We start from the raw sequence: 18,436 nt of genomic DNA, 5'->3' as shown, positions 1-18,436 counted from the left end.
GAAAGGAAACATGAAGTCTTGTTATCAAAAGGATGCTACCAGACCCCAGTCTTTCCCTAGTTTGGAGCACCAGGTGACAGCCACTTGTGACAGTCCGGTGATCTGTTTCCACGGTAATTACGGATCACTGGCCTGCGCCTTCCAGGTGGGCTTTCTTCGAGGGCCAGCAGCTGTACTCAGCTTGTATGGAGGAGCCTGAACAGCTCGTAGAGGTGGTCCAATGTCCTTGCAAGACTGGGCGATGCCCTGTGAGAATGGGGCCCCAAGAGCGGTGTCTGATTACTTCCTCATGGGGACACTTGGAAACTGAGTCTCTGAAGTGCTTTACAGATCCTAACAGTCTTCCAGCAAACTCTTTTTTCCCACCGTTATTTGTTTCACAGTAAGTTCACAAACAGAAAATATATTTACACCTTTGTTCATTCATCCAAAAAAATTTAATGAGCACCAAATATGTATAATATAAAGGAATGTGTGACGCACCCGGGAATGGTGCGTCACTAGACAGGTATCTAATCCTGAAAGAGCTCAGAATTGAGGAGGGAAGTAGGCAGCATGGTGAAAGGCACAGGCTCCAGAGCCAGTACTCTAAATTTGTTTGATATTTTTGCACTTTAATTATCTAGATGATGGGGTGGGTGGCAATGTCTTTCCAGGCATAGAAATCAATTTTTCTATCTTAAATTTAAGCATTAATGATGTTTATTTAGCCGGGTGTTATGTTTATTTAGTCATGCACATGACTTAGCTTCTCTGAATTCCTAGCTTTGTCTTCTTCACTCAAGGAGTCCACCAGGTTCTGCCTGGTTTCCTTCCCCTGTGCCATGGCCTGGAAGTTCTTTCAGGGCCGTACCCAGGACAGTCACAGGGCTCAACTCATTTGTTCCCTGTTTCTCAGGGATCACTTTTGACTGTTGTCCAGTGTTTTAAAAAACACATTATTTCATACATTTTGTTCATTGTTTTTGTTTTGTTTTGTTTTAGGTGAGGGGATAATTTGATGCTTCAATTCCATTATGGCCAGAAGCAAAATAAGTCCCTAGTAAGGTTATTTTGATTATTAAATAATCTACTACTTTGAGAAAACCATAATTCAAAAGGAGTCATGTACCAAAATGTTCATTGCAGCTCTATTTACAATAGCCAGGACATGGAAGCAACCTAAGTGTCCATCGACAGATGAATGGATAAAGAAGATGTGGCACACATATATATAATGGAATATTACTCAGCCATAAAAAGAAACGAAATTGAGTTATTTGTAGTGAGGTGGATGGACCTAGAGTCTGTCATACAGAGCGAAGTAAGTCAGAAAGAGAAAAACAAATACCGTATGCTAATACATATACATGGAAACTAAAAAAAAAAAAAAATGGTCATGAAGAACCTAGGAGCAAGACAGGAATAAAGACACAGACCTACTAGAGAATGGACTTGAGGATACGGGGAGGGGGAAGGGTAAGCTAGGACAAAGTGAGAGAGTGTCATGGACATATATACGCTACCAAATGTAAAACAGATAGATAGTGGGAAGCAGCCGCATAGCACAGGGAGGTCAGCTCGGTGCTTTGTGACCACCTAGAGGGGTGGGATAGGGAGGGTGGGAGGGAGGGAAGAGATATGGGAACATATGTATATGTATAACTGATTCACTTTGTTATAAAGCAGAAACTGACACAGCATTGTAAAGCAATTATACTCCAATAAAGATGTTAAAAAACAAAAACAAAAAAAACCCCAAAAACAAATACTTGAAAGAAAATAAATAAGTAAATGAATAATCTACTACTTTTCGTTGACTGTAACAGTGCCTGACACACTGAAGTGTTGAATGATGGCTAGCTGTTGTTGTTTATTGTTAGTATTAATTTTATTATCAAAGGTAGAACATGGTTGGTGGCATAAAGGAGGTCCATATATAGCGCTATGATATTTTAGAGGATGGAAGAAGGGGAGGGGTCAGGGAAGGTTGTGAAGATATCAGCTTTTGAACTGGATATTGAAGGATCCAGGCATTAAGGAAGAGGGAACAGCACAACCAAAGGCACTGAGGCAAGAGTGTATGGGGTCCCTATGGGGTTAGTGAGAGGGTGAATTAGACCAAAGCTGAAAGGAAAAGTGGAAGATAAGGACCTAGAGGTCAGACAGAAACCACATTACAGAGACCCTCACTGCCAAGGGGAGGTAGGTAGCCTCTCTCCGGAGGCAACAGAAAGGGCTTTGGCAAGCCTGTTAAAGTTACTAAAAAGGAAAAACATGAGTGACAGGCAGGTGAACAAGAAATGGATGAGCAGTCCCCTCCTTACACACCTGCACGAGCTCATATTTCCACATTTCCTCCATGTGGTTTCAATCTTCCCCAGCCCTGGACAGGTAGTGGCCCAAATACCCTGTAAGGCCTAGTCCCCTGCAGAGATGCAGAGCAGAGTAAGGTGGCCATGAGGGGTATCTCATTTTACTTATGCACAGTCATTCCTAAAATGTGGGATAAGTGTAAAGCCTTTTGCACGTACTTCGAGAACAACTTGCACAGTGAAATTAACAAAAGAAAGATTCTCTAACATCCTCTTTCTTCTTCGGAAAGCTTAATTTCTTAATTCTAGCCCTATGAGAATACGCCCCTGAAGAGGGCGTTCATCCTCCTTTAAAAGAACTCCTGGGAAAAGATACAGATTTGCATTTCTATGAGGTATTAATGACAGGCTTAATTAAATATTCAAGCTACCTAAATTAATAAAAATACTCTTATTTTAGATGTGAAGTTCAAACAACTTCCTAACTGGTTTCCCTGGTAGAATGTGCAGTTTTGAAGGAGTCGTTTCTTCTATTCGTTGGGATGTTCTTTAAACACAAAATAAAATCAACCTGTCAATCATCAGAGAATTATTGAGATTCTAAGAAGTTCAAGACCTTACACCCCTCCTCCTTGCACAAGTTTGGAAACATATACAACTGGATGCATGGGTGAGCCAGACAGACACCAAATGTCAGCTCTAATATTGATGGAAACTAGACTGGAGAATGTGGCTCAGATGTGTTTGCAAAGGAGTGGACACTCCTCCAAACAGCAGGCCTCCTCCCTTAGCTCATCACATCGTAGTCAGAAAATGGGGGCTTCCTGCAGACAGGCTGGCTTCCAAAGAGAGGAGGGAGTTGCACCGAGCATGCTCAGTTCCTACTTTAATCTCGCCAATCAGGTAACATTCTCCTTGGAAGGAAGTGGGCAAGGAATGCAGAGAGGCCAGGATGTCACTAGCAAAGTCCCTCCATGTGGAAAGAGAGGGGTCAGAAAGGAGTCACATTAGGAATCTCACATCCACATGCTGGGAGGAGATGCTGATGAAACACTATTTAAATATAAGAATGCACTCGTATTCTAGTGGCTGGCCCTCTCAAAAAGCAGGTCAGTTTAAACCATGCTTTGCAGGATGGGTTCAAAATTTAAGACTCTCTCCTTTATCTTGCATCAGGAGGGGAGTGGACTCAGTAAAGGTGTGTTGGGTTAATGTTTATTGAATGAAATAACACCCGGCTAAATAAACAACATTAGTGCTTAAATTTAAGATAGAAAACTTGATTTCTATGCCTGGAAAGACATTGCCACTCAACCCATCATGTGCATAATTAAAGTGCAAAAATCTCAAACAAATTAAGAGTACTGCCTTAAACTAGTCAACATAGTTTTATTTCTTGTGTTTATGGCTGATCTGTTATCTCCTACGTACAAACTTACCACCTAACTAGCTGTGTGACCTGGACAAGCTGCTTAACCTCTCTGAGTCTCAGTTTTATCTATGAAACGCAAACAATAAAATGACAGGGAACAATGCCTAGTAGAGTCTGTGGTACCTAATGAGCCCCTAATAAATAGTACCTGCCATATTCTTACCGCTAGTATTATTTTGGTTATCATTACTATACTCAGTTAAATAGAGTCTCCTTTGGGTTGCAGGAAAAAGATAAAACAATAGTTTATAATATTGAGAGTTTTCTTTCCTCCTTTAAAAAGTTTTTTCATTTCTAATTATAAAAAAACATGCACAATGTAGAAAAATATTAACAATTGAGATTCCTGGAGAAAGACAGTAGATTTATAACATGCATCTACTGCTCTCTTTAAGGCAGAAGGACTCAAGTAAAACTCTACATACTGACTACTAAAATCTCAGTTCTCTTCCCACATTTGGCTCCTGACATATGGGTAGCAAGGCCTTTACCATTTAGGCAGGAGACTGGTCTTCTCTGGGCACTCTGACCAGATTTCAAGAAAGCTCTAAAGTTACAGACATTGGGAATTCCCCAAGTGAGTGGTCCAGCCCAGTCACACCATAGTGAAGGTCATAGTCTGCAAGCCCTACTTACAGCTTAGAGCCTCCAAGTAGCATTTAAGTACTCCACTCTTTTTTTTTTTTTTTTTTTGCTGTACGCGGGCCTCTCACTGTTGGGGCCTCTCACTGTTGCGTCCTCTCCCGTTGTGGAGCACAGGCTCCAGACGCGCAGGCTCAGCGGCCATGGCTCACGGGCCCAGCCGCTCCGCGGCATGTGGGATCTTCCCGGACTGGGACACGAACCCGTGACCCCTTCATCGGCAGGCGGACTCTCAACCACTGTGCCACCAGGGAAGCCCAAGTACTCCACTCTTAAATATGAGCAGACCACCAAGGATGGCCACATACCTGGGAAAGCCTCTAATGAACGCAGAGGTGATAATAAATATGCAGGAATTTTTTTGAAAAACTTAATGTTCTCAGAGAGATACAAGAGTTATAGTAGCCTTAAAACAATAAGACAATGTCATTTCATAGAGAGCATTCAGAGAGAAAAAACTCTTGAAAAATTAGAAATTAAAAATATAAGTGGGCTGCTTTAGGAGCAGTGGGAAGCTATGAAACTTCCCTTAGGAACTCTGCTCAATATTCTGTAATAACCTAAATGGGAAAATAATTCGAAAAAGAATAGATATGTATATGTATAACTGAATCACTTTGCTGTACACCTGAAACTAACACAACATTGTTAATCAACTATGCTCCAATATAAGATAAAAATTTTTAAAAAAGAAAGAAACTTTCCTTAAAATGGTGTTTCAGGGAGATGACTTTGACAGAGTCTGACTCAAGGGATAAAACAGGGGCAAGAGTAGACATGAAGAGAACCATCTGGAGGCTTTCCCAGTCTTGGTAGGTGGATGAATGGATTTTCTAGCCTCTTCCTAAAATGCATTCCCTTCCAATATGCCTTCTTTTCTAAGCTTTATAAAGACCTGTACCATCAGTTTTCTCTCTTGTCATGTCATCTGAAAATGAGCACATTATTCTCATGCTTAAGCTCTAGTCACTTCTGAAATGACAGGTGTGTGAAGAGCTGTTCCTGACAGAAGCGCCAGCCACCTCTGCATAATTGCCGAGGCTGCTGCAGAAACGCACTAGGATGCACGGTTGATTGCAGTGCAAAAGTTCCACTCCTGATGGAGGGATTGCTAATGAAGTATGCAAGCATGGCATATCATGAAACCTAGAAATAGTGAATGAATAATGGATGGGTGAACGGTTATGTGGTAGACACACCACCCAGATGGAAGCAACATCATTAAAATAGTACCAGAAATCGTGGGTGAGCAGAAAATACGGTCATGTCACTTTCATTTATATTTAAGTGTTCCTAGAGAAAATTTATGAGAAATTTATATATACTTTGTGAAAAACCAGCAAGAGAATGCACCAAAGATGAAGTGAAATATTGCCTTCGTTTCTGGATCCATCAATTAAAATTCTGCTAACAGAACACAGAGGTGGGCATCAAGAGACTGGAACTTTATCCTTGCTGAAGTGTCTGGCCTCAAGGCCCCTCAGTCCCCAGAAACCAATCCAGCTCTTGACAGGGGCTGGGATTGCAACCTTAACCTCCATCTCACACTGACAAGTAGAAGGAAAAGAACAGGTTAGACTAAGACACGGCCCCCAACCCCTAGAACCAATGAGAGCAGAGGTCAGGAGAGGAGGACTGGCCAACAGAGACTGACTTCTAGAACTACTAATGAATATATCCTGAGAGATACTCTCTACGAAGTGCCTAAATCTTGTCAATTTTCCCTCAAAAGGTCTGAGCTTCTCAGTGTAGCTGTCAGGACTCTCATGACCTGGGTCCTCCCTGCCTCTACTGCTCCTGTCTCCATATCTAACAGAAAATACTCAGCCTTTTTGAGGACAAATAAAGCCACAAGGTAAGCCTCAATAAATTCCAAAGACTTGTTATCATATACACTTTGTTCTCTATCTAAAACATACTAAAAGTAGAAATCAATAACAGAAGGATAAGTTTTTTTTCTTTTTAAGGATCTGTTAGAAGTAAAAATCAATCAAAAAAGGATAGGTTAGAAAGTTCTGCTTCTGGCCATGATACAGGAACAGGGAACAAATTTACTCTGTAACCAGATTTGCTTTCCCACAGCTAGAAAACTAGACAAACCACATGATGCAATGGCTTTCAGACACTGGACAACAGGCAGCACAGAACTGGGATACTTGAGAGAAAGGAAATAGACAAGGTGAGCCCCACAGTTGCCCCAGCTTACAGCCTGAATGCAGTTCCTAGTACACAAAAGGATGTGTTGGGGAACCCAGGGAGAGACCAGAAGGCTCAGTACTTTCAGAAAACAAAAGCAGAGTTTGGGAGGCCCCTGTGCCTAGAATTTGTGGGGCAGAGTCCTAAAGAGGAGGGAGCTGCTGAGAGAGGGGGAGAGAGAGAGAGAGAGAGAGAGAGAGGGAGAGAGAGAGAGAGAGAGAGAGAGAGAGAGAGAGAGAGAGAGATCCAGAGATTTGCAAGGGGCTTTGGCTGAATACTGTGCATGTTTGAAAAAAACCCAAATAACAAACCAATGCCAGGCCAGGGAAAGAACCACCAGAAATAATAGGCAGAACCATTGCTGGAGCTCACACAGAGCTGGGAAGAGCTTGTGTTCCCACGACCCAGAGTGAAAAGACCCCACGACACACAAGGTATCAGGTAGAGTCCTCAGAAGTGTGTTGCCGCAGCAGCGGGGATACGTTAGTCCTCGACTAAAGGCAGCTCTTGACCCAACCTAACAAAGCTTAAAAGCAAGCCTTGAGGTGAGCTGTGACAAAGCGAGAGAGAGACATGGACATATATACACTACCTAACGTAAGGTAGATAGCTAGTGGGAAGCAGCCGCATAGCACAGGGAGATCAGCTCGGTGCTTTGTGACCGCCTGGAGGGGTGGGATAGGGAGGGTGGGAGGGAGGGAGACGTAAGAGGGAAGAGATATGGGAACATATGTATATGTATAACTGATTCACTTTGCTATAAAGCAGAAACTAACACACCATTGTAAAGCAATTATACCCCAATAAAGATGTTAAAAAAAAAAAGCAAGTCTTGAAAGGATAAAATTAATCCAAAAGAACATACCTACATGTCCAAACCCCACTATTAAAGAAAATACAAAATCCGGTACCCAACATGTAAAATCTACAATGCCTACCATCCAATCAAAGATTACCATGCATGCAAAGAAGAAGGAAACTATCCATAATCCAGGGAAAAATCAACCAATGGAAATGAGAGAGAGGATGGAATAAGCAGACAAGGACATTGAAACACTGCTAAGAAAAAGAAATGAGGCGTAAGAGTCAGAAAGGAGGCTACGAAGCTGTGATTATTTGTAGACATTACGACCAAATGCAAAAAATCAACAGGCACATCCTCACGAGAATCTTAAGAGGCAGGTGTACCTATCCTCCACACTTGAAAGACGAGTACGCTAGGGTATAGAGTGGTCAAGTGACTTGCTCAAGGTCACAGGGCTGTAAGTGACAGACATAGGGACTTTGGACCCAGCAGTCTGGCTCCAGAGATAGAATAAGGGAGTCTGGAAAGACTTATAAAAATTAGCAACATTTCTTTACATCAGTATCAAATAAGCCCAAAACATAACTGAAAATAGGTAATAACTCACAATTGCAACTAAACCTATCATGTATCTGGGAATCATCAAAAAGAATACACAAGACCGTATGTATATGTATACCTTATCCATAAGGTGACCCTATGATTTATCGCCCAAGTTGAGGGTAAAAGGAAGAGCTAACGGGAAGGGACATGGGGATGACAGGGGAGACTGGGACTGTCCCAAGCATATCGAGATGGATGTTCACCCTACTTAATGGAAACAAATATAAAATCTATTAAAGATCTTAAAAGAAGATCCACATAAAATAAGAAACATTCCACCTTTTTGGAGGGGAAGACAATTCTCAAATTAACCTGTAATTTTAGTGCAATCCAACAGAAATTTATCTTGGAACTTGATTAACTTATTCTAAAATGTACATGCCCTCCAGAGTCCTCCAGGTTGAAAATCATGCATCTGTGCATTTGTAAGGAGCCCATCAGAAGGCCTGGGATGTCTGTGGAGTGTCACAGGTGCACAACAGCCACTCAGGATGGCTGCCTCTGACCAGAGCTGATAACCCATCAGCTGGACAGAAAAGGTGGGCAGGCAGGAAGTTCACTTTCATCCCCCTGCCTGTCTCTCTTTTCCTCCCTGAATCAGTCGTACAATTCTTTCTGAATGAGTCACATACCACTCATTCAAGGCGGAGCTCAGCATAGTCAGGTGGCTTCTATGTGAAAGCAGGAGGCGAACTTGTAAACGGTCGATGTACAAACTTGCTGCTCGTCTAAAACCGTGAACATCTCAAGTGCAGGATCCTGCAACAGTGCCCGGCCCAGAGAACAGGCTACAAAATGTTCTAGAGGAGGAAGTGAAGGAGAATGAGGGAAAGGGGAAAGCTGAGCACGGCAAGGAAAAGGAAAGAGGTGGAAGAAAGGGAGGGGACGCGGGGAAGAGGACCAAACAGCCCTGCTGGGAGGCTGAAGCCTTCTCGCTGTCACTGCGGACCCAGCACCATGATGGAAAGGGCATGGGTGATGGAAGCAGACGTGGGAGCTCCTTGTGGGAGCCCCAGCTCAACCACTCACTGATGGCGTGACCTTGGGCAATTCTGCCGACCTCTCCAGATGGCAGAGTCCAGACCAGGGACATATCAACCTGGGGCTGAGGGCTGCAGATTCTCGTAAAGAAAGGGGGCACCTGGCAGGTGCTTCCAGCACGCTCTGCAACCCCAGCTGTGAAGCCACAGTCCCTTTGGGGACAGCATGCTGCCAGCCACGCAGGGGCTTAACAGTGGGTCTTGGGACAGTGGCCATTAGGTCCCTGCTCCATCTTGATAGCTACATGAGCTAGGAAGGGGTTCCCAGTCCCGAAGCACAGTCAAACAACTGTCAGCTGCTGGCACCCCCCAGGGGCTGTCATTTCTGTGCAATCACCCTGCAAATAAAAAATCTGAACAATTGCCACGGATGCTAAGAGATGCAGTCGACCGACTTCAGGAGGAACATCAAAGCCGCTGACTGGGGAGTGCCTATTTTATTGGCACTTGCCACAGTGAGATAGCCATTTGTGAAGATGGCCTGTCATGAAAAGGTCACAGCTGACAAATGACTCTTGGCTGCCTTTCTCCATGAGGCCGGGATTAGGTAGCCTATGTGTTGCTCCATTATTGGGGAAATGGGCACTGGAGCCCACTCCAAAGTTAAAAAGCACCTTCCAATCCATTTGTTCCTCACAAATCCGGTGACTAGTGGGTTATCATTGTCTCAATCCTGATTTTACAGATGTGGGAGCCAAGGCACGTTCATCCAACATTACACAACCGTGGGAAATAACCATGTTCCGTGAGAATATTCCCTGTCAAAGACGAAGAAGAGATAGAGCTTTAGTTTGAAGTGCTGGATCCACCACCGCCTGGCTGCAGAAACCTGGATGAACTCACTGTGGAGACTCAGTTTCCACATCTGTAAAATAGGGATATGGACCGTTCCTACTTCTTAAGGAAGTCGGGAGGGGTAAAGCACATAATGGAATGAAAGAGACAGGCTAGAATGGGGGAAGCATGTGCGGTCAGGTGAACTCACGGTGGGTGGGCTGCTGAGTTCGGCTCAGGAAACCTCGGGACCTTCTCAACCCATCCTTCATCCTGTCCCTCTCCTCCTTCTACAGCGCTGGTGAGACTCAGCCCATCTTCCCAGACAGGCACTTGAGACCCTCCACCCCGGGTCTGTTCCCCCATCCCCTCGGGAGACCCAGCACCTCAGCAAAGCAGCCTTTTCACGGGGCTGCAGACTCTCTGGGCTCCCCTGAACCTGCATTGTGTCCTTGGCCACGGCTCAGGCCACCCATTCCTTCCACCAAATCAAATCCCCACTTTTCCTTCTCTGACAATATCTACCTTAAGTGTGACAATGGGTCACAAACCAGCGTGCATTGGAGGAAACGCCCTGCCCCACCCCCCATGCAGCTAGTTCCTCCATGTAGTCCCTGCCTCACTCCACCCCTCTCCTCGTCCCCTCCGGGGTGAACTGGGAATCCACCCCACCGGGCAGGCTTGGCTCAGCTCTGCTCGGGGAGCCCCACTTCTGCTCCTCCAGGTAGGCTGCTGCCAGGAACCCCCCAGGGACACCTGTGATCGTGTGACTGAGTCTGTTTAATTCTGGGATGTTTAGCAAGCCCATCTGGCTCTCATGCTAATTCCTATCTTCTGAGCTAGCCTTTAACAGTAAGACAGATGATATTTCCACCTGTACCTGCCTTAGTCTTTGTCTTGTGTCTCAATTTTATATAGAACACAAGTGGGAATAGGGTGCTACCTCTTGTGTCCCTTAAGACATCAACAACCTGTACACACCTGGAAGGAGCCATGACCTTGCCTGGAGCAGGTTCTATGGCTCTTTGCTGGATTACGCATTTGTGTTCTGAGAAATACACTTACATTAAAAAAAAAAAATTAAAATAACTAGGTAAAGGACCCGAGGGACAGAAGGTAGGACCAAAACCAGCAGCTCTAGAATATGGTCTGTACATCCACTCACTGACAGTCCTCTGGGAGTCTGCCCTTTGCTGGGGAAGGCAGCGGGCCCCCGGCAGTGACAACACGGTTTCGACTCTTAAATGTCACCTCCTCAGAGACACCTCACCTGACTCTCCCACCTACAGTGGATCCCACTTCCCCCTCGCCATGCCCCCACCCCGTCACTATCACACCATCTTATTCATTTCTTTATCGGCACTGATCATCATGATCTATCATTTTAAGTGCTCTTTGTCTAGAATGTGCATTTCTGAGAGCTGGGACCACCCCAGCTGTCGTGAACACGATGCCTGGGACATTGCTGCCTCCTCAGCATCCCAGAGGAATGAAGGAACAGCGTGAGATATGCTAGGACGGGAAAGGAAGTTGGCAGGGGGAGGGGTAAGTGGGAGAATTGGGTGTTCCGGGAAGGCTTCTTGGAAGAGGGGGCACCTGAGGACAGAGGCTGTGCCTTAGGACAGCTGAGGACAAAGTCCACTTGTTCAGGTAAAAAGAGGTGGAAAGGTAAATCCAAGAAGAGGGAAGGACACGGGTAAGCAGCACGTGGTCATACGCAGTACACGCAGAAACAGAAGTGTAACAAAAGGGGGCTGGTGAGGGAGGCTGGGTTGCTTGTGGGGCACAGAGGAGGGTGTGCAAGATAAATGCGGAGATAGAAGTGAAGCAGCACAAGTGAACCCCTCAGCACAGAGCCAGGCACAAGGGTGGTGGCAACCACAGGCCACGGAGGCAGCACCAGAGATGAGGCCAGAAGAATGGACCAGAGAGAGACCTCCTGGGGGAGAAGTGGAGGAAGAGGGTTCCAGGCAGAAGGACCAGGTGAAAAGGGGTGGGGGTGGGGGTGGGGCGGGTCCCACCTGCAGGAACACAATGTAAAAACCAGGTGCTGTGGGGAGGAGGAAGGGGAATGTGGGGCGAAGTGAGAGAGTGGCATGGACATATATACACTACCAAATGCAAAATAGATAGCTAGTGGGAAGCAGCCGCATAGCACAGGGAGATCAGCTCGGTGCTGTGTGACCACCTAGAGGGGTGGGGTAGGGAGGGTGGGAGGGTGATGCAAGAGGGAGGAGATATGGGGATATATGTATATGTACAGCTGATTCACTTTGTTATACAGCAGAAACTAACACACCATTGTAAAGCAATTATACTCCAATAAAGATGGTAAAAGAAAAAAACAGGTGCTGGGTGGAGATGGACAGTCACAGCCCCCAAGGGCTCTGTGTGCCCTTAAACTGGGCGGCTGCCAGCCCTGCCATGTGCTATGAGGAGTGACAGATCGAACACTGACCTTTTCAACCAGGTCTTCGGGGGCCTGTTCCTCAAAGAGCTGAATTTTATCTTCAGTGCACTTCTTCAAAAGGTCTGTCTTGCTTTTGCTCTTGGAGCGTGGCTTCCTTGCCTTGGACTGTGGCTGGAGAGAGGGGAGAAAACATGGGCGAGAAAGTGATCACCAGTAGGTTGGTGCAGCCCCTGGTCTCCCCAAGCCCAGAGAGGCTCCTGCAGCTCTTGGCACCGCACAGCTGTCTTAGCCAGAGAGGGGAGGAGAGATGAACACTCTCCTGGAATGAACTCCGTTCATGGGCCTTCGGTCTTGGCATACTTTGGGAGCTTGTCCCCCCAAAGGGAGGAGAGGGATGCTCGTGGGCAGAGCTGGAGCTTTGCAGTCAGACAGATAGTGGCCCCACCTGTATCCACCTCCTCTCCAGCGGGGGACCTCAACCCGTCAGCCTCTGTGAGCAGGCACAGGACGGAAGAGGCCCTTGTCCTTGGGAAGCTTACAAAACAGCAGAGGAAAAAATCAGTAAACATGAAAACAAATAACCGACCAAGACACTCTCAGAGGGTTGGTGAGTGCCGTGAAGACAAGGAGACGGATATTCTCTTACATTAGGCGGATGGGGACACGTCTGCAGGGGTGAACAGCTGCTGAGGACATCCGTATGCGTGCGTTCAAGGAGGCATTGTGCGTGGGCTTTAACACATACCGCCCTCCTAGAATAACAGTCTGCACAACCTACACACACACCAGCTTCTCACAAATGTAAAGAAGTGACATTGCAGCTGAGCCCTGCATGACAAGGTGTCAGGAGTGTGAAAATGTGGGAATAGAAGGTTCCAGACCCCGAAGACCTGAAGCCCAGAGCAAGGGTGAGAGGAGTCGAAGAAGAGGTTGTGTGGGACTTCCCTGGTGGTCCAGTGGTAAAGAATCTGCCTTCCAACACAGGGGACCCAGATTCGATCCCTGGTCAGGGAAGTAAGATCCCACATGTGGCGGGGCAACGAAGCCTGCGTAACACAACTACTGAGCTCGCACGCCTCAGTGAGAGAGTCCATGTACTGCAAAAACTATAGAGCCCACGTATGCACTCTGGAGCCTGCCTGGAGCCCGCACGCCACAAAGAGAAGCCCGTGCTTCCATAACGAAGACCCAACAAAGCCAGAGAAAAAAAAAGAGAAAGAAAAGAAATAAATAATTAAAAAAGAGAAGAGGTTGTGGGTGCTCAGTAAATTGATATTCAGCGAATGAATGAATGAGTGTAGTACACTCTCTGAGCCTCAGTTTCCAGACCTGTAAAATGGAGCTAATAATACCTACCTCATAGGATTACTGCAAGCACATAACACAATGGAACATAAATATAACATAATCTAACATAATAAACAGAAAAATATAACAATACAGCATACTGTAACACAACAGGATAGAGCATAACAACATGCTATAGCAGAATGTAGCATAAATGAGGATATAACAATAGGACATGACATAACATAGCAAAACAAAACACCATGCAGTGCGGCATGATGTAGCGTGACCAGCACAGCACACGCCACATCCAAGATGCTTGGTGCAGTACGTGGCTGGTGGCCACTCCCCATGAGGGCCAGTCCTCCTCCCTTCCCGGCTCACATACCCACCCTTCCTCCACTCTTCCACTGTCATGATCTACCAGAGCCTGCTCTAGACCTGGACTCAGGCCTGCCCACCAGACCCTGACCCGGCGCCTATGGCCGTGGTGATAATGCAAGAGAAGACCCCCATGTCCTCAGGGCCTGCCCCAGCGCACTCAGAGGGAGCAAGCACGTACACAGCAATTCACTGAGTTCAGAGACCCCCATTTGACAGAGGAGGAGACTGAGGCCAGAACAGAATCGGTGGCCTCAGCCACATCATGGGAGCCCTAAGAGCTAGATGGTGAGCTTCCTGACTCCTGCACCCAATGTCTTTAAAAACTCGGACTGGGCTCAGCTAATCCCATGAGTGAACTATAGTTTTTATCTCCTGATCTAATGGTGATAATACCAAAAAGAGGAAATTGGGGGTCAACCCCTCTTAGGAACAGAGCTAGGCTGGTGGGTAAGACCCTGAAGCCCAGAGCAAGGACTGGCACTGGAAGCGGGGGAAGCCAGAGTGGGGCGGGGGTGGGGCAGATCGTGTGCATCCCTTCCGGCCCCACGCACAGTGATGTCAAGTCGGTAGCCCGAAATTGGCCTTGGAAGGAGTATTTACACCAGGGAAATAGGCAAATGCTACAAATCAGGAACTCTGAACTCCCAATGAAAGTCAGTTTACCAGCACGTGACTGATCAGGGGTCAGACCACAGGGGGTCTTGAGATCATGGTAGAACTTACAGCTGGGCAGAGAGCACCAAGGATGTGCCTGAATTTTGTTTTCTCCTCAAGGAGAAGCAGTAGGTTTAAAGTCAGAAAGCACCAGCTCCAAGACGAGTCCTTCTACTTCCTCCTACGTTGGTCAATCACTTTTCCTCTGCTGGTTGGTGCTTTCATCTGTAGAATGGGGACAAAATATCTACCTCCTGGCCCTGCTGTGAACCACCGATGAGCTACTGGAAGTGTAAGTGATTCGAAATGTTTTCAATCTCAACATAATACCAACTCAAGGGAAGTCCCTGCATTCTGCCCACATCCGGTGGATGGTTGGTTGGTTCAGTCAATAAAATTTATTGCGCCCCTATTACGCACCAGGCACCTCCTAGGTGCTGGGATGGAGTGGTGAACGGGTACTACAAACAGGGAGCTTGCTGTCAGTGGGAGCACAGACCGTGAGTAAGTCGAGAAACCAGGGCATTGCAGATAGCAATCAACTCTCTGAAGACGCGGGAACGCAGCATGTGATAAAGGATGCCTGGGAAAGTGGTGATCTTGGATCGTGCTCAGGGAAGACCACTGTGCAGGTGACACATTTGAACTGAGATGTGAAGAGACCATAAAGAGCTGGCCCTGTGATGTTCTTGGCAGAGGAAACAGCAAGTCCAAAGGCCTTGTCTCAGGTGGGATTCCCCAGAGGCAGAGCCAAAGGCAGGGACTGGGGTGCACGCAGTTTCCGGAGAGAGAACCTCTGAGCAAGGCGTAGGGGGTGAGGGAACCAGGACAGGAGGGGGAAAGGGCCACGCATGGTGGAGGTCTCAGGTAGCGTCTGGCCTTGACTGGTCCATAAGGGGCTCCAGAGTAAACCCTGCACCCAAGAGTTGCCTCGTCTGTGGCCCATAACACGTGCTCACCACAGGCATCTGTCAATCATCACCCTCCGAGGCCCAGGGTGAGAGATGCCCTTTTCCACCTGAGCTGAGCATCCTCCTTGTGCCACTTACAGAAGTACTCTGAGTGGGTCACTGGCTGTGGCCAAGGGAGGGGGCAGGAGGAAGAGTCACCTTTCAGGGCAGGTGGCTCCCATCGCTGAGGGGAATGCTCCGGAGAGCGGCGCAGCTGTGAGCCGTGAGTGGCAGAGACTCAGGGCCACTGGTGGACAGTGCAAAGTCCAGGTACCAGTGTGTCCACTACAGAACTTAAGGTGCTTCCAGGAACAGCTGATGCCAACAGGGCCCTAGAGGAGAGGGTGGGAGATGAGCTGAGGGCGGGTGGCGGAGCGAGATCCTACAGTATCAACCGCCGGAGGAGGCCCCACTTCTGCACCCACGAGGCCCCGAGATGCCCATCCTACCTGCAGCTCAGGGGCGGCCAGCGCCTGGTCCAATTTCAGGAACTCTGCTTCTCGCCATGCGGTTTGAAATTGCTGCAGCAGGACTCGGGCCCGGATTTTGGGAAGGGCCAAGCTCCTGTCCATCTGAGCGAAGCAGCCGTGAACTTCCTGCCTCATCCCGAGCAGCTCCTCTTCGGACAGGGAGAAGGCAGAGGACCAGAGCTTTCTGGAAAAGCAAGAACAGTGATATGTTTTAGTGGAGAGAAGACAGTGCGGGTTGTGCTGGGGGGAAAGTGTAAATTCAAAGCTCAAACTCCACTAGTCAAATCCACGTCTGGAAAAAAAACGCCATCTCCTTAATCGGGCATTCATTCCACAAGGATTTCTTGAGCATCTAATGTGTGTCATGATGGACACAACATCATATTGGGACTAGGAATTCAGAGTTGAATGAGACAAGCCTGTGAGCAGGCAACAGGCGTCCCGGCGCTCACGACCTTGAAGAGAACCTGTCTCCGTTTAGAACAGACATGAAGACAAAGAACTGTCCACCGAGCCTGGCCAGCAGCAGACTGTAAGTAGGGACCAGCAGCCCGGAGGAGAGATGCCCAACTCGGCAGGTCATGGGGAAGGGGGGCCTTGTGCTGGGTCTTTCTAGCATGATGAGTGACAGCTCTCATTTAGGGAAAACCTATTCCGTGCTGGAAACCACGCAGAGTGATTTACCGTTAGGGGCTGACTGTGTCCTCCCAAAAGATATGTTCAAGCCCTAACCCCTGGTACCTCTGAATGTGATCATATTTGGAAATAGGGTCTTTGCAGAGGCAGTTTAGAAGTAAGTTAAGATGGGGTCATGTTGCAATAGGGTGGACCCTTAACCCAATATGACTGGTGTCCTTCAAAGAAGAGAAGACACACACACAAGAAGGCCGTGTGATGAGGGGTCTACGAGCCAACAAGTGCTGAGGACTGTAGCAACAGCAGAAGCTCAGAGAAAGGCGGGGATCAGATTCTCCCCTGGAACCTTCAGACAGAGCATGACCCTGCCAACACCTGGATTTGGACTTCTGGCCTCCAGAACTGGGAGACAATACATTTTTGTTGTTTTAAAGCCCCTGGTCTGTGGTGCTTTATTATGCCAGCCCCAGGAAACATTTACCTGCATCCTCACTGATCCTTTGGCAACTCAATCCTCAATTTACAAATGAGGAAATTTTTTTTTTTTTTTTTTTTTGGTACGCGGGCCTCTCACTGCTGTGGCCTCTCCCGTTGCGGAGCACAGGCTCCGGACGCGCAGGCTCAGCGGCCATGGCTCACAGGCCTAGCCCCTCCGCGGCATGTGGGATCTTCCTGGACCGGGGCACGAACCCATGTCCCCTGCATCGGCAGGCGGACTCTCAACCACTGCGCCACCAGGGAAGCCCACAAATGAGGAAATTAAGGAATGTCTCCCTCTTCCTCCCAGGCAAGGCCTACAGCCACTCTACAGGGGAGAACGGCCACAGGCTCTCTTTCCCACCTCTGGGGATCCAGTCTGGCCAACGAGATGGAAGAGGAGGTCGGCTGGGACTTCTGGACAGGATGTCCTCCCTGACCCAGGAGACAGCATCTGGAGGGAGGCCATCTCTTCTGTCCTGCTTTGGGCAATGTGTGTCTGTTCATTGATCACTCAAAAAATCTTCATGTGGGCCTGTGGGACTTCAGCTCACCTAGAAAGTTCTCTCGTGGAAGCAGAATAAGACCGAAAGGGCTGACTTGGGCCCCCAGACAGAAGCGGTCTAAAGGCCCCAAGCCCATGTCTTGGGTTCCCTGGGACTCACCAATTTTTCTGAAGCACTTTTGGAAACTGCAGCTGTTCCTTTGTACCTTCCCTCATGGAGAATCTTTGCCCCACGTGTTTGCTGCTTACGTGGACTCCAAGGTGAAAGCAACTCTGAAATGAATCTGAGTTTTTATTTTTGCCCATCTTCAAACCAGATTGGCCCAGGGTGGTCTGGCTTTAATCCTCCACTAGGTAGGCACCAAGATAATACAGAAATATAGGAGATAGGGTCTTTGCCCTGAAGGAATTTAAAATCCAGGCAGGAGTTTAGCAAAAAGGTCTGAAAGACACTTTCCCTGGCAAAATATGCATCCTTATTAATTCTTATTTTATAGGACCAGGTTTACAGCAACTCTCTCTTGCTTGAAATTGAGAAGCTTATAAAAATATGTTTCAAAACTATTGTGCAAAGCCATTTCTACTTAATGCCTCAGAAATAAAGGCTACAACCTTTTAGGGTCTTAAATAAGCAAAGTATATAAGCAGACTCAGATTGTGTGTATTGTTAGTTGACCCCCTTTAACCCTTAGGAAAATCATAAAGAGTTTTCTGATACCAAAGTGAGATCTCTCTTTTCCTGTTGAACGACTCAATCAGCGGCCGCTTTAATAATACTCCCTGCAAAATGGAACCACATGAATCAAAGAAGATGACCATCCAATAATGGGAATGTCAAGTCCAATCCACACACTTTGAAGAGCCCAAAGCAGGCTGG

The 18,436-nt window shown here is 47.2% G+C and overlaps 1 protein-coding gene across 3 annotated transcripts in view; it reads right to left on the bottom strand.

Moving 5' to 3' along the window:
- EVC2 (EvC ciliary complex subunit 2) overlaps positions 1-18,436 on the bottom strand; it is a 152,487-nt gene that overhangs the window by 38,129 nt on the left and 95,922 nt on the right. For all 3 annotated transcript variants that reach the window (XM_022567025.2, XM_022567023.3, XM_022567026.3), the window contains 2 exons: positions 15,921-16,125; positions 12,245-12,367 (listed from right to left, as the gene is read on the bottom strand). In XM_022567025.2, the coding sequence (XP_022422733.2) occupies positions 12,245-12,367; positions 15,921-16,125 (328 nt within the window). The remainder of the gene's footprint in view (positions 1-12,244; positions 12,368-15,920; positions 16,126-18,436) is intronic.

This window comes from Delphinapterus leucas, chromosome 5, assembly GCF_059928025.1.
Source record: "Delphinapterus leucas isolate spDelLeu-1000000601 "Yukka" chromosome 5, BTC_Dleu_Yukka2, whole genome shotgun sequence".
Classification (NCBI taxonomy): Eukaryota; Metazoa; Chordata; class Mammalia; order Artiodactyla; family Monodontidae; genus Delphinapterus; species Delphinapterus leucas.
The sequence above is the reverse complement of the archived record's forward strand: the minus strand, read 5'-3'. Positions and strand labels throughout refer to the sequence as shown.